The sequence below is a fragment of the Amblyraja radiata genome, chromosome 41 (genome assembly GCF_010909765.2).
Source record: "Amblyraja radiata isolate CabotCenter1 chromosome 41, sAmbRad1.1.pri, whole genome shotgun sequence".
Lineage (NCBI taxonomy): Eukaryota > Metazoa > Chordata > Chondrichthyes > Rajiformes > Rajidae > Amblyraja > Amblyraja radiata.
The window spans coordinates 12,145,530-12,169,607 of record NC_045996.1 but is presented as its reverse complement, the minus strand read 5'-3'; the positions used below and the strand labels follow the sequence as shown (position 1 = coordinate 12,169,607).

The 24,078-nt window shown below is 51.2% G+C and overlaps 1 protein-coding gene across 1 annotated transcript; it reads right to left on the bottom strand.

Moving 5' to 3' along the window:
* Positions 1–7,304: 7,304 nt before the first annotated feature.
* LOC116967745 (prolactin-releasing peptide receptor-like) lies at positions 7,305–8,381 on the bottom strand. The gene has a single exon (XM_033014352.1). The coding sequence runs from the start codon at positions 8,379–8,381 to the stop codon at positions 7,305–7,307; it is 1,077 nt and encodes a 358-aa protein (XP_032870243.1).
* Positions 8,382–24,078: the final 15,697 nt, after the last annotated feature.

Here is a 24,078-nt window from a genome sequence, read left to right as displayed (position 1 = left end):
GTTGGGCTGAGATGAGGAAAAACTTTTTCACCCAGAGAGTTGTGAATCTGTGGAATTCTCTGCCACAGAAGGCAGTGGAGGCCAATTCACTGGATGTTTTCAGAGATATAGCTCTTTTTTAAAAAACATTTTTTAATCAAAAAAATATTCAATTATAAATACTGACATTTACAATACAATAAAACAACCCAGAACCCAGCAGCATAATACAAGACAAACAAATATACTATATAAACTTCTAGACAACAATGTTACAATCCTTGTCAAGGATGCATTCAAACCCCCCGCGGTGCCCAGCGGTCCTGGAAACCCCCCAGGGAGCCCGTGGACAGCGTAGAGCCGCTCTAACACCACCCGGGCACGGACTTAACCCCGGAAAAGGGGCCCTCTTCCGTCTGGCGCTGTGACTCACGGATGGCCAGCTTGGCCAGGCCCAGGAGCAACCCGACCCAGGACATCTTCAGCCCTATCCTCTCCCCTACGCACAGGGTGACCAAAGATGAGGGTGTTTGTGGGTTGAGATATAGCTCTTGGGGCTAACGGAATGAAGGGATATGGGGAGAAAGCAGGAACGGGCTACTGATTTTGGATGATCAGCCATGATCATATTGAATGGCGGTGCTGGCTCGAAGGGCCGACTCCTGCATCTATTGTCTATGTTTCTATGTTTACCCATAAGCTAGGGCAGTGGTTCTTAACCTGGGGGTCGGGAACCTCATGGGGGGTCGTTTGGGGCTTTACTGGGGGACATCAAGGGGTCATAAATAACATAACCATTTGTTGAGCCCATGTTTAGGAACCTTACAAAGGTACATACCACATACAGTATTTTGTTCAGAGACACAGAGACACAGAGACACAGAGACACAGAGACACAGAGACACAGACACACACAGAGACACAGAGACACAGAGTCACAGACACACAGTCACAGAGACACAGAGACACAGAGACACAGAGACACAGAGACACAGAGACACAGAGACACACACATACACACAGAGACACACACAGAGACACAGAGACACAGAGACACACACATACACACAGAGACACACACAGAGACACAGAGTCACAGAGACACAGAGACACAGAGACACAGAGACACAGAGACACAGAGACACAGAGACACACACAGACACAGAGTCACAGAGACACAGAGACACAGAGACACAGAGACACAGACACACAGACACAGACACAGACAGAGTTGGGCTGAGATGAGAAAAACTTTTTCACCCAGAGAGTTGTGAATCTGTGGAATTCTCTGCCACAGAAGGCAGTGGAGGCCAATTCACTGGATGTTTTCAGAGATATAGCTCTTTTTTAAAAAACATTTTTTAATCAAAAAAATATTCAATTATAAAAACTGACATTTACAATACAATAAAACAACCCAGAACCCAGCAGCATAATACAAGACAAACAAATATACTATATACACTTCTAGACAACAATGATACAATCCTTGTCAAGGATGCATTCAAACCCCCCGCGGTGCCCAGCGGTCCTGGAAACCCCCCAGGGAGCCCGTGGACAGCGTAGACCCGCTCTAACACCACCCGGGCACGGACTTAACCCCGGAAAAGGGGCCCTCTTCCGTCTGGCGCTGTGACTCACGGATGGCCAGCTTGGCCAGGCCCAGGAGCAACCCGACCCAGGACATCTTCAGCCCTACCCTCTCCCCTACGCACAGGGTGACCAAAGATGAGGGTGTTTGTGGGTTGAGATACAGCTCTTGGGGCTAACGGAATGAAGGGATATGGGGAGAAAGCAGGAACGGGCTACTGATTTTGGATGATCAGCCATGATCATATTGAATGGCGGTGCTGGCTCGAAGGGCCGACTCCTGCATCTATTGTCTATGTTTCTATGTTTACCCATAAGCTAGGGCAGTGGTTCTTAACCTGGGGGTCGGGAACCTCATGGGGGGTCGTTTGGGGCTTTACTGGGGGACATCAAGGAGTCATAAATAACATAACCATTTGTCGAGCCCATGTTTAGGAACCTTACAAAGGTACATACCACATACAGTATTTTGTTCAGAGACACAGAGACACAGAGACACAGAGACACAGAGTCACAGAGACACAGAGTCACAGAGACACAGAGACACAGAGACACAGACACAGACACACAGAGACACAGAGTCACAGAGTCACAGAGTCACAGAGACACAGAGACACAGAGTCACACAGAGACACAGAGTCACAGAGACACAGAGTCACAGAGTCACACAGAGACACAGAGACACAGAGACACAGAGTCACAGAGACACAGAGACACAGAGACACAGAGACACAGAGACACAGAGACACAGAGTCACAGAGTCACACAGAGACACAGAGACACACAGAGACAGATAGACACAGAGACACAGAGTCGCAGAGACACAGAGACACAGAGACACAGAGACACAGAGTCACAGAGACACAGAGACACAGACACAGAGAGAAACAGAGATACAGAGACACAGAGACACAGAGTCACAGAGACACAGAGACACAGAGACACAGACACACAGACACAGGGTTAGAGAGACAGTCACAGAGACACACAGACACAGAGACACAGAGACACAGAGTCACAGACACACAGAGAAACAGAGATACAGAGACACAGAGACACAGAGTCACAGAGACACAGAGACACAGAGTCACAGAGACACAGAGACACAGAGACACAGAGACACAGACACACAGACACAGAGACACAGAGACACAGAGACACAGAGACACAGAGACACAGAGACACAGAGACACAGAGACACAGAGACACAGACACACGGACACACAGACACACAGACACAGAGACACAGACACACAGACACACAGACACACAGACACAGAGTTAGAGAGACAGTCACAGAGACACACAGACACAGAGACACAGAGACACAGAGACACAGAGACACAGAGACACAGAGACACAGACACAGACACACAGACACACAGACACAGACACACAGACACACAGACACACAGACACAGAGTTAGAGAGACAGTCACAGAGACACAGAGACACAGAGACACAGAGACACAGAGTTAGAGAGACAGTCACAGAGACACAGAGACACACAGACACGGAGACACAGACACACAGACACACAGACACAGAGTTAGAGAGACAGTCACAGAGACACAGAGACACAGAGACACAGAGACACAGAGTTAGAGAGACAGTCACAGAGACACACAGACACAGAGACACACAGACACAGAGACACAGACACACAGACACAGAGACACAGAGACACACAGACACAGAGACACAGACACACAGACACACAGACACACAGACACAGAGTTAGAGAGACAGTCACAGAGACACAGAGTCACAGAGACACAGAGACACAGAGACACAGAGACACAGAGACACAGACACACAGACACACAGACACAGAGACACAGAGACACACAGACACAGAGACACAGACACACAGACACACAGACACAGAGACACAGAGTTAGAGAGACAGTCACAGAGACACACAGAGACAGATAGACACACACAGATACACACATAGATACACACACAGAGACACAGAGTCACAGAGTCACAGAGACACAGAGACAGACACACAGACACAGACACAGAGACAGACAGATACACACAGAGACACACAGATACACACATAGATACACACACAGACACAGAGTCACAGAGTCACAGAGTCACAGAGTCACAGAGTCACAGAGACACAGAGACACAGAGACACAGAGACACAGAGACAGACACACAGACACAGACACAGACACAGACACAGACACAGACACAGACAGAGTTGGGCTGAGATGAGGAAAATCTTTTTCACCCAGAGAGTTGTGAATCTGTGGAATTCTCTGCCACAGAAGGCAGTGGAGGCCAATTCACTGGATGTTTTCAGAGATATAGCTCTTTTTTAAAAAACATTTTTTAATCAAAAAAATATTCAATTATAAAAACTGACATTTACAATACAATAAAACAACCCAGAACCCAGCAGCATAATACAAGACAAACAAATATACTATATAAACTTCTAGACAACAATGTTACAGTCCTTGTCAAGGATGCATTCAAACCCCCCGCGGTGCCCAGCGGTCCTGGAAACCCCCCAGGGAGCCCGTGGACAGCGTAGACCCGGCTCTAACGCCACCCGGGCACGGACTTAACCCCGGAAAAGGGGCCCCCTTCCGCCTGGCGCCGTGACTCACGGATGGCCAGCTTGGCCAGGCCCAGGAGCAAGCCGACCCAGGACATCTTCAGCCCTATCCTCTCCCCTACGCACAGGGTGACCAAAGATGAGGGTGTTTGTGGGTTGAGATACAGCTCTTGGGGCTAACGGAATGAAGGGATATGGGGAGAAAGCAGGAACGGGCTACTGATTTTGGATGATCAGCCATGACCATATTGAATGGCGGTGCTGGCTCCAAGGGCCGACTCCTGCATCTATTGTCTATGTTTCTATGTTTACCCATAAGCTAGGGCAGTGGTTCTTAACCTGGGGGTCGGGAACCTCATGGGGGGTCGTTTGGGGCTTTACTGGGGGACATCAAGGAGTCATAAATAACATAACCATTTGTTGAGCCCATGTTTAGGAACCTTACAAAGGTACATACCACACACAGTATTTTGTTCAGAGACACAGAGACACAGAGACACAGAGACACAGAGACACAGAGACACAGAGACACAGAGACACACAGAGCCACACAGACACACAGACACAGAGACACAGAGTTAGAGAGACAGTCACAGAGACACAGAGACACAGAGACACAGAGACACAGAGACACAGGGACACAGGGACACAGAGTCACAGAGACACAGAGACACAGAGACACAGAGACACAGAGACACAGAGACACAGAGACACAGAGACACAGAGTCACAGAGACACAGAGACACAGAGACACAGAGACACAGACACAGACACAGACACAGACACAGACACAGACAGAGTTGGGCTGAGATGAGGAAAAACTTTTTCACCCAGAGAGTTGTGAATCTGTGGAATTCTCTGCCACAGAAGGCAGTGGAGGCCAATTCACTGGATGTTTTCAGAGATATAGCTCTTTTTTAAAAAACATTTTTTAATCAAAAAAATATTCAATTATAAAAACTGACATTTACAATACAATAAAACAACCCAGAACCCAGCAGCATAATATAAGACAAACAAATATACTATATAAACTTCTAGACAACAATGATACAGTCCTTGTCAAGGATGCATTCAAACCCCCCGCGGTGCCCAGCGGTCCTGGAAACCCCCCAGGGAGCCCGTGGATAGCGTATTCCCGCTCTAACACCACCCGGGCACGGACTTAACCCCGGAAAAGGGGCCCTCTCCCACCTGGGGCCGTGACTCGCGGATGGCCAGCTTGGCCAGGCCCAGGAGCAACCCGACCCAGGACATCTTCAGCCCTATCCTCTCCCCTACGCACAGGGTGACCAAAGATGAGGGTGTTTGTGGGTTGAGATTCAGCCCTTGGGGCTAACGGAATGAAGGGATATGGGGAGAAAGCAGGAACGGGCTACTGATTTTGGATGATCAGCCATGATCATATTGAATGGCGGTGCTGGCTCGAAGGGCCTACTCCTGCATCTATTGTCTATGTTTCTATGTTTACCCATAAGCTAGGGCAGTGGTTCTTAACCTGGGGGTCGGGAACCTCATGGGGGGTCATTTGGGGCTTTACTGGGGGACATCAAGGAGTCATAAATAACATAACCATTTGTTGAGCCCATGTTTAGGAACCTTACAAAGGTACATACCACATACAGTATTTTGTTCGGGTATGCGCGTATAGGTGCCAAAAAGGTTAAGAACCATTGAGATAGTGTGTGGTCCCGATCTTCCGAGCAACCTCATTGTGCACTTTTCACTTTAAAAAGATTTGCACTTTCTCTAACATTGCAACGGGTATATTCTGCATTGTGTATGTTATTTTCTTTGCACAACCTGGTGGACTTGTGTATGGCTGATTGCACTGACATACAGTATGATTTCACCAGATACCTTGCAAACAAAGACTTGCACTGTATTGCTACACAAGACAACAATAAACACATAATCCCAATACCATTTTCCCCCAGCGCCCACTGTCCGGTTTAGGACACTACCTGCCTCCAGATTGGCATTGGGCCCTTTTATTCCGAGCGCCCCCTCATAACTCAAGGAGCATTTTGGACAGGGCAACATTGGTGGATGTGAAGTTGGTCCATGGGCGGAAACACAGTGGCACAGTTAGAGTTGCTGCCTCACAGCGCCAGAGACCCGGGTTCGATCCTGACCTCGGCTGCTGTCTGTGTGGAGTTTGCACGTTCTCCGCCGTGACCTCCGGGTGCTCCGGACTCCTCCCAAGACGTGCGGGTTGGCAGGTTAATTGGCTCCTGCAAGCTGTAACCTTGTCCCTGGCATGGAGGGTAGTGATGGGTGGTCCAAAGGGGGTCCAGTTTCCGCGCTGTATCTCTAAAGATCCAGCACCTTCCAAGCTGACCTTGGCCAGGCCCTCCTTCACAACCCTACAACAGGTATGTTAGCATTCATAGCAAAAGGATTTGAGTATAGGAGCAGGGAGGTTCTACTGCAGTTGTACAGGGTCTTGGTGAGACCACACCTGGAGTATTGCGTACAGTTTTGGTCTCCAAATCTGAGGAAAGACATTCTTGCCATAGAGGGAGTACAGAGAAGGTTCACCAGACTGATTCCTGGGATGCCAGGACTTTCATATGAAGAAAGACTGGATAGACTCGGCTTGTACTCGCTAGAATTTAGGAGATTGAGGAGGGATCTTATAGAAACTTACAACATTCTTAAGGGGTTGGACACGCTAGATGCAGGAGGATTGTTCCCGATGTTGGGGAAGTCCAGGACAAGGGGTCACAGCTTAAGGATAAGGGGGAAACCCTTTAAGACCGAGATGAGAAAAACATTTTTCACACAGAGAGTGGTGAATCTCTGGAACTCTCTGCCACAGAGGGTAGTTGAGGCCACAGTTCATTGGCTATATTTAAGAGGGAGTTAGTTGTGGCCCTTGTGGCTAAAGGGATCAGGGGGTATGGAGAGAAGGCAGGGATGGGATACTGAGTTGGATGATCAGCCATGATCATATTGAATGGCGGTGCAGGCTCGAAGGGCCGAATGGCCTCTACTCCTGCACCTATTGTCTATGTATCTATGTTTCTATAACAGGCAACCCTGCTAGATGACAGCAGGTACAGCCCACTCCAGATGCTGCCTGTCCCGCTGAGTTAATGCAGCTACCTTCCACCCAGGAGGGTTGTTGGTGATGGGGAGAGAGGGGGGGGGTGGGTGCTCAGAGGGGGCGATCTCCACCATCGGGCACTGTGCATGCCAGGCTGACGGAGGGGGGAGACGGGGGTCGCACCATCCACCGGCAGCGGCGGAGGTGGGCGCGGAGCCTCAGGCGAAACTTGCGGTGGAGGGAGGCGTAGATGAAGGGGTTGTAGCAGGAGGAGCTCATGGCCACCCAGTGGCAGGACACCTGGACCACATTGAGATAGCGGACGTCGATGATCTGGAAGTCCTTGTCCAGGTCCTGTAGGAGGTTGAGAATCTGCAGGGGCAACCAGCAGGCGGCGAATGTCCCCACCGAGACCACCAGCAGGAGGAAGGTCTTCCTCTTCTGGCGGTTCCAGGTGGCCTGGCTCTGCTGTCCGGCCTCGGGCAGTCTCCTGCGGCCCAGATGGACGGTGATGGCCCAGTAGGAGATGGTGACTGCGCAGAGGGGGACCATGTAGGAGGCCAGCAGCACCACACACGAGTAGACCAACCTCTCCCTCTCCATCCCCCACCAAAACTCCTCGCAGATGTTCACCTCGCTGCCCGCCAGCTTCAGCTCCAGGTAGCGGGCGTTGGCGGAGGCGGGCGCCGCCAGTCCCACCGACACCAGCCAGATGGAGGCGACCACCAGCCCGCAGGCGGCCCGGCTGATCCGACGGCGGATGGGGTGAGCGACCACCACGTAGCGGTCAACGGCGATGGCGGTGAGGGACAGTACAGTCACATACACGGTGGTGGACTGCAACAGCGTGGCGAAGTGGCACATGAACCCACCAAACAGCCAACCCCGCGGCTCAAAGGCGTAGGACAGGGTGAGGGGCACACAGCTGAGGCACATCAGTAGGTCGGCCACCGACAGGTTGCCGATGAAGAAGTTGGTGGCGTTGTGGAGCCGCTTGTCCACCACGATGCAACCCAGCAGGAAGGCGTTGCCCACGCAGGCCACCGCGACCAGGGCGCAGTACAGCAGGAGGAAGAGAGGCTTGTAGCGTTGGAGCAGGTCCGTGCCCGCAAAGCTCATCACCGAGCTCACGTTGGCCAGGCTGGTGTTGCCCGTGGTCCTCGCCTCCATCGCCCCTCGTTCATCCATCCACCCTGTGGACAAAAGCCCAGCGCTCATCAGTGGCCACCACACCGGCCGGCAGCAAGATCACACTCACACCATCATCACCTCCCAAAAAGGACATCCTTGCCATAGAGGGAGTACAGAGAAGGTTCACCAGACTGATTCCCGGGATGTCAGGACTTTCATATGAAGAAAGACTGGATAGACTCGCCTTGTACTCGCTAGAATTTAAAAGATTGAGGGGGGATCTTATAGAAACTTACAAAATTCTTAAGGGGTTGGACAGGCTAGATGCAGGAAGATTGTTCCCGATGTTGGGGAAGTCCAGAACAAGGGGTCACAGTTTAAGGATAAGGGGGAAGTCTTTTAGGACCGAGATGAGGAAACATTTTTCACACAGAGAGTGGTGAATCTGTGGAATTCTCTGCCACAGAAGGTAGTTGAGGCCACAATTCATTGGCTATATTTAAGAGGGAGTTAGATGTGGCTCTTGTGGCTAAAGGGATCAGGGGGTATGGAGAGAAGGCAGGTACAGGATACTGAGTTGGATGATCAGCCATGATCATATTGAATGGCGAATGGTGCTGGCTCGAAGGGCCGAATGGCCTACTCCTGCACCGATTTTCTATGTTTCTACAAGCTAGATGCAGGAAAAATGTTCCCAATGACTGTCATATGAGGAAAGATTGAAAAGACTAGGCTTGTATTCACTGGAGTTTAGAAAGATGAGGGGGGATCTTATCGAAACATATACAATTATAAAAGGACTGGACAAGCTAGATGCAGGAAAAAAAAATCCCAGTGTTGGGCGAGTCCAGAACCAGGGGCCACACAGTCTTAGAATAAAGGGGAGGCCATTTAAAACTGAGGTGAGAACAAACTTTTTCACCCAGAGAGTTGTGAATTTGTGGAATTCCCTGCCACAGAGGGCAGTGGAGGCCAAGTCACTGGATGGATTTAAGAGAGAGATATATAGAGCTCTAGGGGCTAGTGGAGTCAAGGGATACGGGGAGAAGGGTTATTGATTGGGGACGATCAGCTGTGATCACAATGAATGGCGGTGCTGGCTCGAAGGGCTGAATGGCCTCCTCCTGCACCTATTGTCTATGTTTCTATGTTCACCACTCAACAGCAATGAGTTGAGCAATACTGCATCGATTATTGTGCGTGGCTCCTGCTACTAAATCACACAACCTATAACAAAAGATAATGGAGACAGAAAAAATGCTGGAGAAACTTAGCGGGTGAGGCAGCATCTATGGAGCGAAGGAATGGGTGACGTTTCGGGTCGAGACCCTTCTTCAGACTGTCTATGTTATTAGTTAGGGGATCTCTGTGGAAAATAACCAAGCTTGTTACAACACCACAAGATTTGTGCTTGGACCTTATTTTCACAGCGCATTTATTATAATATCTTTCCCTCTGTCCCACTCTCTTTATCCCCACTCTCTCATCCCCTCTCCCCCCCCCCCACTCTTTCCTCCCTCTCTCTTTCTCGCTCTGCCACTCCCTCTCTCTCCCGTTCTATCTCTCCCTCTTTTTCTCTGTGTCCCCCACCACTTCCTCTCTCCTCTGTCTCTGCCACCCCCTCTCTCCCTATCTCCACCTCTTTCTCTCTCTCTCTCTCTCTCTCTCACTCTCTCTCTCTCTCTCTCTCTCTCTCACACTCTCTCTCTCCCTTTCTCTCCCCCCCTCTCTCCCTCTCTCTCTGTCTCTCTCTGTCTCCCCCTCTCTCTTCCTGTCTCCCACTCTCCCCCCTTCCCCCCTCTCTCTCCCCCCCTCTCTCTCTCTCTCTCTCTCATGCCCCACATCTTCTATCTATCTATTATATAAAACTGTGTGCCTGTCGCCTGCCGTCCGTCCGGCTGCCTTTCTGCCTTTTGATTTGTTTCCATCGTGTGATGTCACAATGCCCGATGCTCACAGATGCCCAATCGGAGTTAGATGTGGCCCTTGTGGCTAAAGGGATCAGGGGGTATGGAGAGAAGGCAGGTACAGGATACTGAGTTGAATGATCAGCCATGATCATATTGAATGGCGGTGCAGGCTCAAAGGGCCGAATGGCCTCCTCCTGCACCTATTTTCTATGTTTCTATGTTCCCCTCTCCTCACCCCTCTCCCTCTCCCACCCTTCCCTCTCTCCCCCCGCCCCCTTCCCCCATACCGCTCTGTCCCTCTTCCACCACTCCCCCTACCCCTCCCTCCCCACTCTTCCACTTCTCACCCCTTACCCCACCCCTCTTCCTCCGCCACCCCTCTCTCTTCCCTTCCCTTCCCTTCCCCTCTCTCCCCCACCCCTTCCCCTACCCCTCTGTCCCTCTTCCACCACTCCCCCTACCCCTCTCCTCCTCTCTCCCTCCACCCCCTCCCTCCATCCCCCCATCCCCCACGTCTCTCTCCCGATCCCCCTCTCTCACCTCCTACCCCGCTCTCCTTTCCCTCCCAAATCTGTCCTGTTTCCTCCTCTCCCCTCCCTCCCCTCTTCTCACCTCCCCTCCCCCCACCTGTGTGTTTGGGGGGTGGTTAATGTGAGTTTGATGCCGCAGCCCCCCCCCCGCCCCCCGCCCCCCGCCCCCCGCAAACGCCGTTAGGGAAACAGACCCAACGGGTCTGCACTTGGTCTAGTTACCATATCAAGAGCAACTATCTTGTTGAGGCAGCAACAGCGCGAGTGCCCTGGTCATCTATCGCCGCAACACAACCAGTGTATACAAGCGGTCCCACAGCAGGGGAGGGTCGGCAGCGGCCGGACAGGGGAGAACGGACTCGGGGGAGAGGAGGGGGGAGTGAAATGAGTGAACGTGGAGGAGGGGGGGAACTAGAGAGAGATGGATGGAGAGAGAGGGGAGAGGGGGAGAGAGTGGGGGGAGGGTTCATTTGTCACATATGCAACTCCACGAGTGGGAGATAGAGAGGGGGAGTGGGAAGAGAGAGAGAGGGATGGAGAGAGAGAGAGTGAGAGAGACAGAGAGAGGGGTGGACAGAGAGGGGAGAGAGAGAGAAGGTGGTGGAGAGAGAGAGATGGAGTGAAAGTGGGTTGGAGAGAGGAGAGTGGATGGAGAGAGAGGGGTTGGAGAGAGGAGAGTGGATGGAGAGAGAGGGGGTGAAGAGAGAGAGAGGGGGTGAAGAGAGAGAGAGACATACACACACACACAGAAAGAGGGATGGAGAGCGAGGGGAGAGTTGGAGAGAGAGGGAATGCTGGAGAGAGGGTGAAAGACCAAGTTGAGACAGATTCAGAGACTATACCGGAGTCTCGGCACCGACTCTGGGACCGTTAAACTAACAAGGAGCCGATCTATGACTGGACCCGACACAGCAATAACCGGCCGCTCCTCACTCACCTGCTCCTCCCGCGACAGCCAGCGGCTTGTGGCGCTGCCCAGTCGCCCCCTCCCCTCCCCTCCCCTCCCCTCCCCATAGCTGCCCCTTGCCCCTGCTGCCCTCAATTAGTGACGCCCTGTGCCATCTATTGCCCCCCCGTCCTAACCTGCCGCCCTTCACCTGGAATCCCCCTGACACTTGGTGTTTGGTCTCACCTGTGCTTTCTCTCTCTCTCTCTGCCTCTCTCTCTCTCTGCCTCTCTCTCTCTTTCCCTCTCACTCTCTCGGCCTCTCTCTCTCTCTGTCTCTCTCTGTCTCTCTCTCTCTCCCTCTCTCTCTCTCTCTGCCTCTCTCTCTCTCTGCCTGTCTCTCTCTCTCTGTCTCTCTCTCTCTCTGTCTCTCTCTGTCTCTCTCTCTCTCCCTCTCTCTCTCTCTCTGTCTCTCTCTCTCTCCCTCTCTCTCTCTCCCTCTCACTCCCCCCCCTCTCTCTCCGACTGTGTCTTCCTCTTAAGTTTGTTGCCCCCACCCCACCTTCCAACTATTGCGATCTTCCCTGTAATATCTGTTACCCGTTGCCCCTATACCCTGGCAATAGCAGCCCCCTACACCTGTCTCATATTGCCCCTCATGAGCCCGTTCCCCAAATGCCTCCTCAGGTTCCTGTTGCTCCTTAACTCTCACTCCTACACCTGTATCTCTGTGTTCCCTCTACACCTGTGTCTGTGTTCCCCCTACACCTGTGTCTCTGTCCCTTCTCACCTGTGTATCTGTGTTCCCCTACACCTGTGTATCTGTGTTCCCCCTACACCTGTGTCTCTGTGTTCCCCTACACCTGTGTATCTGTGTTCCCCCTACACCTGTGTCTCTGTCCCTTCTCACCTGTGTATCTGTGTTCCCCCTACACCTGTGTCTCTGTGTTCCCCCTACACCTGTATCTCTGTGTTTCCCCTACACCTGTGGCTCTGTTCCTTCTCACCTGTGTCTCTGTGTTCCCCCTACACCTGTGTCTCTGTCCCCCCTACATCTGTGTCTCTGTTCCCCCTACACCTGTGTCTCTGTGTTCCCCCCACACCTGTGTCTCTGTTCCCCCTACACCTGTGGCTCTGTGTTCCCCCCACACCTGTGTCTCTGTTCCCCCCACACCTGTGGCTCTGTGTTCCATGCACCGTTTGTCCCCCTCTGAGTTCCCCTCTCCTCTGTTGGCCCTTTGCGCATTTACACCTGTTGCACGCTACCCCCTACACCTGTTGCCGTGTTCCCCTCTACACCTGACGCTCTCTGACCCCCACACACCTGATACCTGAGGAGGGTCCCTCGCGGATCACCAGGGCTGCTGCAGACGAGAGCCGTCTGTGGGTGGGTGTGCTGCAGCCTCGGAGACTGTGGGAAGCTGGAGAGCTTCCGGTGGCCAGGACATAGCCCACTGTCGATCTGCTGGAGCCGACTGTAATATCCAGGATTGTTCGGCAAACATTGATAGCTTTGAATGGCAAGACACAAGGGAGGGGGGTAGAACACTTAAATGGCCCACATCCCGCCTTGAAATCAGCCCAGAACACTCTCATCATCACCAGCCAAATGCTGAAGCTATTTTCACAGTAAGGATTTGAATTGAAATGGAACAATTTATCTTCACAGAAGTTAGACACAAAAAGCTGGAGTAACTCAGCGGGACAGGCAGGCATAACTCTCCGGGACCGCTCAGGAGTAATAGGAGCAGAATTAGGCCATTTGGCCCATCTACTACAGCGGAAAAACTGGAGTAACTCTGGGGAGAAGGAATGGGTGACGTTTTGGGGTCGAGACCCTTCCTCAGACTGCATGAGAAAGAACTGCAGATGCTGGATAAAATCAAAGGCAGACACACAAAACGCTGGAGTAACTCAGCATCTCTGGAGAGAATGAATGGGTGACGTTTCGGGTCGAGACCCTTCTTCAGACTGATGGCAAACATTGGGATTGGGAGGAGAACTGGGAAAGGGGGAGGGGAAGGGAGGGATAAAGCAAGGACTGTCTGAAATTAGAGAGGTCGACGAGAAATCTAGGCAATGATGTAGAGAGATAAAGGATAATGAGTGAAAGATATGCAAAACATGTAACAATGATAGGGGAAGCCAGCATCTGCAGTTCCTTCCTACACTGCACCAAGTCACGGTGAAATTCTTTGCTTCTATGCAAACATCCCCCCCCCCCCCCCCTCCACCACCACCCCCCCCCCCCCACCTCCCCCCCTCCCACCCACAGTGACCGCTCCCTCTTTGTTCTCCCCCCCCCCCCCTTGAATAGTGAAAGGCTCGGACAGAGTGGATGTGGACAGGATGTTTCCACTAGTGGGAGAGTCCAGGACTAGAGATCACAGCCTCAGAATTAAAGGACGTTCTTTTAGGGAGGAGATGAGGAGGAATTTCTTCAGTCAGAAGGGGTGGTGAATCTGTGGAATTCGTTGCCACAGACGGCTGTGGTGGCCACAAGCCAGTGGATATTTTGAAAGCAGAGGTAGATAGATTCTTGATTAGTGCGGGTGTCAGGGGTTGTGGGGAGAAGGCAGGAGAATGGGGTTAGGAGGGAGGGATAGATCAGCCATGATTGAGTGGCGGGGTAGACTAGATGGGCCGAATGGCCTAATTCTGCTCCTATTACTTATGACATGCTATCACAGAGGTCCGCCCAGTTCCCCGTATCCCTTGCAAGTCTTTCCCTTTTAAATATTCCCTTTCCGGGAGGGATTGAATTTGCTCCCACTGTTCCTCAAGGTGACAATTTTATGACGACTGTCTTGGGCAACGTGACTGTTTTACAGACATCCTGATACGAGCTGCTGTTATTTTCACTAACAACGTCTTTAGATGCTGGGTCTCCAATCAACAACTCACGAGGGATGACATTTGCAAATGCATTGATCGCATAGAATGTCAATAGACATCCACACTGTGCGTTAAATGCTCACACAGGCGGCTACAATAGACCCTTCGCCCTAAACAACACACGGCAGTGGTAGAGTTGCTGCCACAAGGCCCTGTCCCACTTACGCGACCTCTACAGGCGACTGCCGTCATAGGTCGCTGAAATTTTCAACATGTTGAAAATTCAGCGGCAACCAGAAAGACTCTACGACTCTTTGGAGACCTCTCACAACGATTGGAGACCTCTCACGACCATTGGAGACCTCTCACAAGACAATCTGAGACCTCTCACGACCATTGGAGACCTCTCACAACCATTGGAGACCTCTCATGACCATCGGAGACCTCTCACCACCATTGGAGACCTCTCACGACAATCGGAGACCTCTCACAACCATTGGAGACCTCTCACCACCATTGGAAACCTCTCACGACCATTGGAGACCTCTCACAACCATTGGAGACCTCTCACCACCATTGGAGACCTCTCAAACCATTGGAGACCTCTCACAGCGATTGGAGACTTCTCACCGCCATTGGAGACCTCTCACAACCATCGGAGACCTCTCAAACCATTGGAGACCTCTCACAACCATCGGAGACCTCTCGCGACCATTGGAGACCTCACAAGACCATTGAGCGACCGGTCACGGGTGCCAGCAGTCGCCTGTCAAGGTCGCGTAAGTGGGACAGGCCCTTTACAGCGCCAGAGATCACGGTTCAATCCTGGCTACGGGTGCTGTCTGTACAGAGTTTGCACACGCCAGGGAGAATTTCACATTTACACCAAGCCAAATAACCTACAAACCTGCACGTCGCTGGGAGGAGCTGGGAGGAAACTGTAGATTTCGAAGAAAACCCAGGCAGGTTACGGGGAGAACGTGCAAACTCCGCACAGACAGCACCCGCAGATTGAACCCGGGTCAATCCCACACTCCAAAGACCTACAGGTTTGTAGGTTAATTGGCTTGGTGTAAATGTTAAATTGTCCCTGGTGTGTGTTGGATAGTGTTAGTGTGCGGGGATCGCTGGTCGGTGCGGGGACCCGATGGGCCGAAGGGCCTGTTTCCGCGCTGTATCTCTAAACTAAACTAAGCTACACGGTGCGGAAGCTGAGTCAGCGAGGGGCAGAATGATGGGTGAGAAGAGGTGGCGACTAATGGAAAAGTGGTGATTAAACATGGCTAGGGATGCATTTGTAAATCTTTAAGGTTGTGGTTAGAAGGTTATCCATCTATTTCCATCGCTGTGAGTAGTGATGGTATTGATTCTCCATTCACCCCGACCTCTTCAAATACATTTGTCTTTCAATTTTCCCACAGCTTGGAGATTCAGTTTAGTTAATTTTAGATATACAGCATGGAAAGAGGCCCTTCGGCCCACCAAGTCCATGCTGTACGTCGATCACATAAAGCGCCTGTCCCACTTACGCGACCTTTACAGGCGACTGCCGGCAGCCGTGATAGGTCGCCGAAATTTTCGACATGTTGAAAATTCAGCGGCGACCAGAAAGACGCTACGACTCTTTGGAGACCTCTCACAACCATAGGAGACCTCTCACAAACATAGGAGACCTCTCACAACCACAGGAGACCTCTCACAACCATCGGAGACCTCTCACAACCATAGGAGATCTCTCACAACCATAGGAGATCTCTCACGACCATCGGAGACCTCTCACAACCATAGGAGATCTCTCACGACCATAGGAGACCTCTCACAACCATAGGAGATCTCTCACAACCATAGGAGATCTCTCACAACCATAGGAGACCTCTCACAACCATAGGAGACCTCTCACAACCATAGGAGACCTCTCACAACCATAGGAGACCTCTCACAACCATAGGAGATCTCTCACAACCATAGGAGATCTCACACGACCATCGGAGACCTCTCACAACCATAGGAGACCTCTCACAACCATAGGAGACCTCTCACAACCATAGGAGATCTCTCACAACCATAGGAGATCTCTCACAACCATAGGAGACCTCTCACAACCATAGGAGACCTCTCACAACCATAGGAGACCTCTCACAACCATAGGAGACCTCTCACAACCATACAGCCTGTATCACGAGTGCTGGCAGACGCCTGTAAATCTCACGTAAGTGGGACAGGCCCTTGAGTTCACATTAGTTTAGTTTAGAGATACAGCGCGGAAACAAGCCCTTTGGACCCACCGAGTCCACACCGACTATCGAGCACGTAGGTTCTATGTCTGAAGAAGGGTCTCGACCTGAAACATCGCCCATTCCTTCTTTTCAGAGATACTGCCTCACCCGCTGAGTTACTCCAGCATTTTGTGTCGACCAAGTTCTTTCGCATCCCCTCCCTACACCCTCGGGTCAATTTGCACCTCCGACATCTGAATCCTCTCACCATTTAGAAAATAGTCCATGCTGTGTTCTAACTGCACGTAAAATGGTTGCTGCGTATCTTACATTGGGACAGTAACAATACCTGGATAAATATGTCATTGGCTTTGGATCAGGTAAAACAGAAAAGGAATTATTTAAAAACACTGAAGACGGTGGAACGAGGGTCCATCGATTCGGCTCTTCCTAACTTCCATTCCCATCTCTCTTAGTTTTGATTTTAGTTTAGAGATTCAGCGCGGAAACAGGCCCTTCAGCCCACGGGGTCCGCGTCGGCCAGCGATCCCCGTACACTAGTTCGACCCAACACTAGTCCTGTCCCGCAATTCTTGATCAGTTCAGGTGTCAGGAGTTATGGGGAGGAGGCGGGAGAATGGGATTGAGAGGGGAAGATAGATCGGCCATGTTCGAATGGCGGAATGGGCTTGATGGGCCGAATGGCCTATTTCTATTCCTGGAGCTTATGAACTTATGCCCCCCCCCCCACTACAACCCCCTCCCCCCACTCCATCCCCTCTCCCCCCACTCCAATCCCCCCCCCTCCTCCATCCCCTCTCCCCCCACTCCACCCCCACCCCCCTCCATCCCCTCTCCCCCCCACTCCAATCCCCCCCCTCCTCCATCCCCTCTCCCCCCCACTCCAACCCCCCTCTCCATCCCCCCCCCCCCCCCCCCCCCCCCCCCATCCTCCAGAGCTGTTCACTTTGAGTATTATAAACTCCAAATCTCACCTTAAATCCTCTTTCATCAACAGGTCTCTCTGGTAAATCTAAATGCTGGACACAGTCCAAACAGAAGACGTTCTCTCAGGGGATTAGTACGTACGCACGTTATTGAACAGAACTGTCTCAAGTCATGCTCGGAGCCAAGGCGCTGTTTTATTTAATAACACTGCCATTATAATCATCTTTCCTGTGGACTTTCACAAAGACGAGAGAGCAACGGTGGTGGATGTGTCTTTTGGGAATTAATTCACTGCGTGTGTCAACAGTGTACATCTTGAATTAACGCTCTAAGTTAATGTAACTCACATCATTTCAACGCTTGGCATCGCTCTTATTAATGTCGACGCGAGGAACTGCAGATGCTGGTCTATTTTTAAAAAAAGACACAAAGTGCTGGAGTAACGTACAGGTTTGCAGGTGAATTGGCTCGGTAAAATTGGGCATTGTCCCTGGTGTGTGTAGGGCAGTGTTAGTGTGCGGGGATCGCTGGTTGGTGTGGACTCGTTGGGCCGAAGGGCCTGTTTCTGTGCTGAAACTATAACTTAGTGGGTCAGGCAGCATCTGTAGAGAACATGGATAGGTGATGTTTCGGATGGGGACCCTTCTTCAGTTAGAGTCATAGAGTCTTACAGTGTGGAAACAGGCCCTTCAGTCCATCTTGCCTGCCCCGGCCAACATGTCCCATCTACACTAGTCTCACCCGCCTGCCTTTGGCCAATAGCCAATAGTCAAAAGTGCTTTTAAATGTCACAAATGTTAATTATGAATTAAAATATAATTATGTTAACAGTGAAATTATGTTCCTTACCGTTCTCTAGTTGGTGGGAAGAGCGTTCGGTTGCCTGAAGAAGGGTTCTGTCCCGTAAAATGTCACCTATCCGTGTTCTCCAGGCCTGCTGCCTGACCTGTTGAGTTACTCCAGCACTTTGTGTCCTTTCTTCTCACAAGTACAAAGAGTGGTTGAGTAGGGCCTTGCGGTGGCGCAGCGGTAGAGTTGCTGCCTTACAGAGGCCCGGGTTCCATCCCGACTACGGAGTTTGTGCGTTCTCCCCGGGGGTTCTCTCCGAGATCTTCGGTTTCTTCCCACACGTTCCACATGCTCGGCCTCTTGGAGCGGAGTCCGGTCCAGACGAGCCTCAGGCCTACACTGTGGTGTCCGGTCTAATGGAGGCCTATCTGCCGCAGGACCTACACTGTGGTGCCCGGTCTAATGGAGTCCCAGGCTGCCGTAGGGCCTACAGTGGTGCCCGGTCTAATGGAGGCCTATCTGCCGCAGGGCCTACACTGTGGTGCCCGGTCTAATGGAGTCCCAGGTTGCCGTAGGGCCTACAATGGTGCCCGGTCTAATGGAGTCCCAGGCTGCCGTAGGGCCTCCAGTGGTGCCCGGTCTAATGGAGGCCTATCTGCCGCAGGGCCTACACTGTGGTGCCCGGTCTAATGGAGGCCTATCTGCCGTAGGGCCTACAGTGGTGCCCGGTCTAATGGAGTCCCAGGCTGCCGTAGGGCCTACAGTGGTGCCCGGTCTAATGGAGTCCCAGGCTGCCGTAGGGCCTACAGTGGTGCCCGGTCTAATGGAGGCCTATCTGCCGCAGGGCCTACACTGTGGTGCCCGGTCTAATGGAGGCCTATCTGCCGTAGGGCCTACAGTGGTGCCCGGTCTAATGGAGTCCCAGGCTGCCGTAGGGCCTACAGTGGTGCCCGGTCTAATGGAGTCCCAGGCTGCCGTAGGGCCTACAATGGTGCCCGGTCTAATGGAGTCCCAGGCTGCCGTAGGGCCTACAATGGTGCCCGGTCTAATGGAGTCCCAGGCTGCCGTAGGGCCTCCAGCCATGGTTTTTGACTAAACTCAAGGATTTCCACTCACTTAAATTGGATTCTCTCTCTCACACCGAATCTCCCATGGCCCCTGCTCCAATTGTTACAATGTGTTTTAAAGATTAAATAAGATGCACTTAAAATGGAGAGAGTAACGGATCATGGCATAACAGTAGCATGACTTCACCGTAAAGGTTCATACCAAATATTTGTGAAATATGACAGAAATGCACTCATTAATCAAAAAGAGTTTATTAAGCTTACTCTGAAATCAAAATATTTGCAGCTTCCTGAATTAAAACTGCCTCTCTAATGCTCTTTCCTACTTTGCTGAGGTCTCATATCTCCTGCGATCCCATTGTAAGTCCTCACACTTTCTCTGCTTCAAGTGGAGGAAAGCTTTGGATTTGAATCAATCACTAGCGAAAGGGGTTTAGATTAGTTTAGTTTAGTTAAGAGATACGACGTGGGAACAGGCCCTTCGGCCCACCGAGTCACCATTCGGTCACCCGTACACTAGTTCTGTGCACCACACACCAAGGCAACTTACAGAAGGCCGATTCAGGGCACAGCGGTAGAGTTGCTGCCTCCCGGCGCCAGAGTCCCGGGTTCGATCCTGACTACGGGTGCTGTCTGTACGGAGTTTGCACGTTCTCCCCGTGACCTGCGTGGGTTTACTCCGGGTGCTCCGGATTCCTCCCACACTCCGTGCGCCTCAACGTGACCACGAGGTCGTGTAATTTGCACGCCAAGGACACGTAAGTGGGACAGGCCCTTTACGATCTGCATACACAGGAACTATGGGAAGGGGGGGGGGGGGGGTAGGGGGAATAATCAAAATGGGCACAGTTTAAGGGCAAGAACTTATCAAGACCACGGGAGATGTATCTGCGGGATTGAAAATTGAACTGAAGCAGTACAGGTTTCTCAGGTTCACCTGAGGCTAGGCAGCCCTTGATTAGTGTGGTCTAGTGTTCAATGAGCTCTGTGTGTCCTCGCCACGTGTGATGGTCCCAAGCCATTGTCCTGAAGCCTCAACAGCGAGACAACCACAGAGGGGAGGTTTCTCCACTGATGCCGGGAGCCACGTGAAGCCCGTGATTTGTTCCTCCGCACAGCGGAACGCCGATTATCCTGCAGAATATCTTCTCTCAGCTCCAAACTAAACTTCTGTGACCTCATCTCACCTCTCCCGACACTTGGCAAAGTTTGACGACAATAGACAATAGGTGCAGGAGTAGGCCATTCGGCCCTTCGAGCCAGCACCGCCATTCAATGTGATCATGGCTGATCATCCCCAATCAGTACCCCATATCCCCTGACTCAGCGATCTTTAAGAGCCCTATCTAGATCTCTCTTGAGATCTAACAAGAAACAAATAATGGCGGGATTTCTTGAGGGAGTGGACAAGATGGCAGTCTGAAGAAGGGTCTCGACCAGGAACGTAACCCGTTCCTTCTCTCCAGAGATGCTGCCCGACCCGCTGAGTTACTCCAGCTTTTTGTGTCTATCGTGTCCAGTGGCACGGTGGCCCAGCGGTAGAGTTGCTGCCTTACAGCGCTTAGAGCAAACCCGAGACCCGGGTTCGATCCCGACTACGGGTGCTGTCTGTACGGTGTTTGCTCGTTCTCCCCGTGACCTGCGTGGGTTTTCTCCGAGACCTTCGGTTTCCTCCCACACTCCAAAGACGTACAGGTTTGGAGGTTAATTGGCTTGGGTGTAAATATGAAATTGTCCCTAGTGTGTGTAGGATGGTGTTAGTGTGCGGGGATCGCTGGCCAGTACAGACTCGGTGGGCCGAAGGGCCTGTTTCCACTCCGTATCTCAAAGCGATGCTCTGAAAGACCTTTCCTATCATATCAACCCTATCATTTCACACAGAGAGTGGTGAATCTGTGGAACTCTCTGCCACAGAAGGTAGTTGAGGCCACAGTTCATTGGCTATATTTAAGAGGGAGTTAGATGTGGCCCTTGCGGCTAAAGGGATCAGGGGGTATGGAGAGAAGGCAGGGATGGGGTACTGAGTTGGATGATCAGCCATGATCATATTGAATGGCGGTGCAGGCTCGAAGGGCCGAATGGCCTACTCCTGCACCTATTTTCTATGTTTCTATGTAACTCTATACATTCTGTGTAACGTTTGCTGCTTCTCTCTCCACAGATGCTGCCTGACTGCCCGAGTGTTTCCAGTAGGGTCGCCAGCTGTCCCGTATTAGCCGTGTACCGCCCCCCCCACCTCACCCGTCCCGACGTAGTGCAGCCCATGGAGTGCAGCAGCAGCACCTCGCCCGTGGCCCCGTCGGTCGATCGGCAGCCCAGCCAGCTGTCCGACCTTCGGGCCTTCGCTTACGCCCGACACCACCACCACCCCCCCTCCTTCTCACGGCCGATCATCGGTTCACGAGTTGGACGGGGTACCTGTGTCTGTTAGACTATAGACAACATAGAAACATAGAAATATAGACAATAGGTGCAGGAGTAGGCCATTCGGCCCTTCGAGCCTGCACCGCCATTCAATATGATCATGGCTGATCATCCAACTCAGTATCCCATCCCTGCCTTCTCTCCATACCCCCTGATCCCTTTAGCCACAAGGGCCACATCTAACTCCCTCTTAAATATAGCCAATGAACTGTGGCCTCAACTACCTTCTGTGGCAGAGAATTCCACAGATTCACCACTCTCTGTGTAAAAAATGATTTTCTCATCTCAGTCCTAAAAGACTTCCCCCTTATCCTTAAACTGTGTGACCCCTTGTTCTGGACTTCCCCAACATCGGGAACAATCTTCCTGCATCTAGCCTGTCCAACCCCTTAAGCTGATGCCTATAAGCTAGACTCGATGCCTTTTATATTCATCAGCCTCCTGATCTAATAATCTCTTCATGAGGTTATGTTGCATAATCACTGTTGAACAGGTTCACTTAGCTCTGTGTACATTTAATTAAAACTGAAGAAAACTGAACACTGTTGCTCTGAGTCAGTCAGCTGCAGCTCCAGAACCAAGTCACCAAGGTAATCAGCTTCTTAATAACCTCATTCAACCAGGGACAATGCACTTCTTAGTGTCTGTGGCCAGACATCGCGTTATTTTATCCATAAATCACCCTCTCTATCCCCTTTAAAAAAAAAATCTGATTAAATGCGAGATTCATTAGTGCAGAGAATATTTAATCAGTATGGAACAGAACAGTCTAAAGAAGGGTGACAAAAGTGTTGGAGAAACTCAGCGGGTGCAGCAGCATCTATGGAGCGAAGGAAAAAGGCAACGTTTCGGGCCGAAACCCTTCTTCAGATGGAAGGGTTTCGGCCCAAAACGTTGCCCATTTCCTTCGCTCCATAGATGCTGCTGCACCCCTAGCAAATTCATAGCAAAAGGATTTGAGTATAGGAGCTGGGAGGTTCTACTGCAGTTGTACAGGGTCTTGGTGAGACAACACCTGGAGTATTGCGTACAGTTTTGGTCTCCTAATCTGAGGAAAGACATTCTTGCCATAGAGGGAGTACAGAGAATGTTCACCAGACTGATTCCTGGGATGGCAGGACTTTCATATGAAGAAAGACTGGATAGACTCAGCTTGTACTCGCTAGAATTTAGAAGATTGAGGGGGGATCTTATAGAAACTTACAAAATTCTTAAGGGGTTGGACAGGCTAGATGCAGGAAGATTGTTCCCGATGTTGGGGAAGTCCAGAACAAGGGGTCACAGTTTAAGGATAAGGGGGAAATCTTTTAGGACCGGGATGAGAAAAACATTTTTCACACAGAGAGTGGTGAATCTGTGGAATTCTCTGCCACATAATGTAGTTGAGGCCAGTTCATTGGCTATATTTAAGAGGGAGTTACTGTAGATGTGGCCCTTGTGGCTAAAAGTATCAGGGGGTATGGAGAGAAGGCAGGTACAGGATACTGAGTTGGATGATCAGCCATGATCATATTGAATGGCGGTGCAGGCTCGAAGGGCCGAATGGCCTACTCCTGCACCTATTTTCTATGTTTCTATGTTTCTATGTTTTGTCTACCTTCGATTTTCCAGCATCTGCAGTTCCAGCTTAAACAGGTCTGAAGAAGGGTCTCGACCCGAAACGTCGCCAATTCCTTCTCTCCACAGATGCTGCCTCGCCCGTTGAGTTTCTCCAGCATTTTTTGTCCACCTTCGATTTTTTCCAGCATCTGCAGTTCTTTCTTAAACAGAACAGTTCACCTGCCTGTGTTTGGCTTAGACCCCCCTTCATTCCTTTAGCCAGAGGGTGGTGAATCTGTGGAATTCATTGCCACAGTAATCCTACTAGTTCCACTGTTCGCATCCTTGTTTCCCTCTCATTAGTACATCTGCCCCAGCCAACAATGAACCATTGTGGACTCCACCCATTTTGAGGTCATCAGTTTCTGGCCCTAATTTGTATAGAGTTTAGAGATAATAATAATAATAATGGATGGGATTTATATAGCGCCTTTCTAATACTCAAGGCGCTTTACATCGCATTATTCATTCACTCCTCAGTCTCACTCGGTGGTGGTAAGCTAATTCTGTAGCCACAGCTGCCCTGGGGCAGACTGACGGAAGCGTGGCTG

Coding starts and splice junctions, on each gene's coding strand:
- LOC116967745 (XM_033014352.1), bottom strand. CDS start 8,381: ATGGATGAACGAGGGGCGATGGAGGCGAGGACCACGGGCAACACCAGC.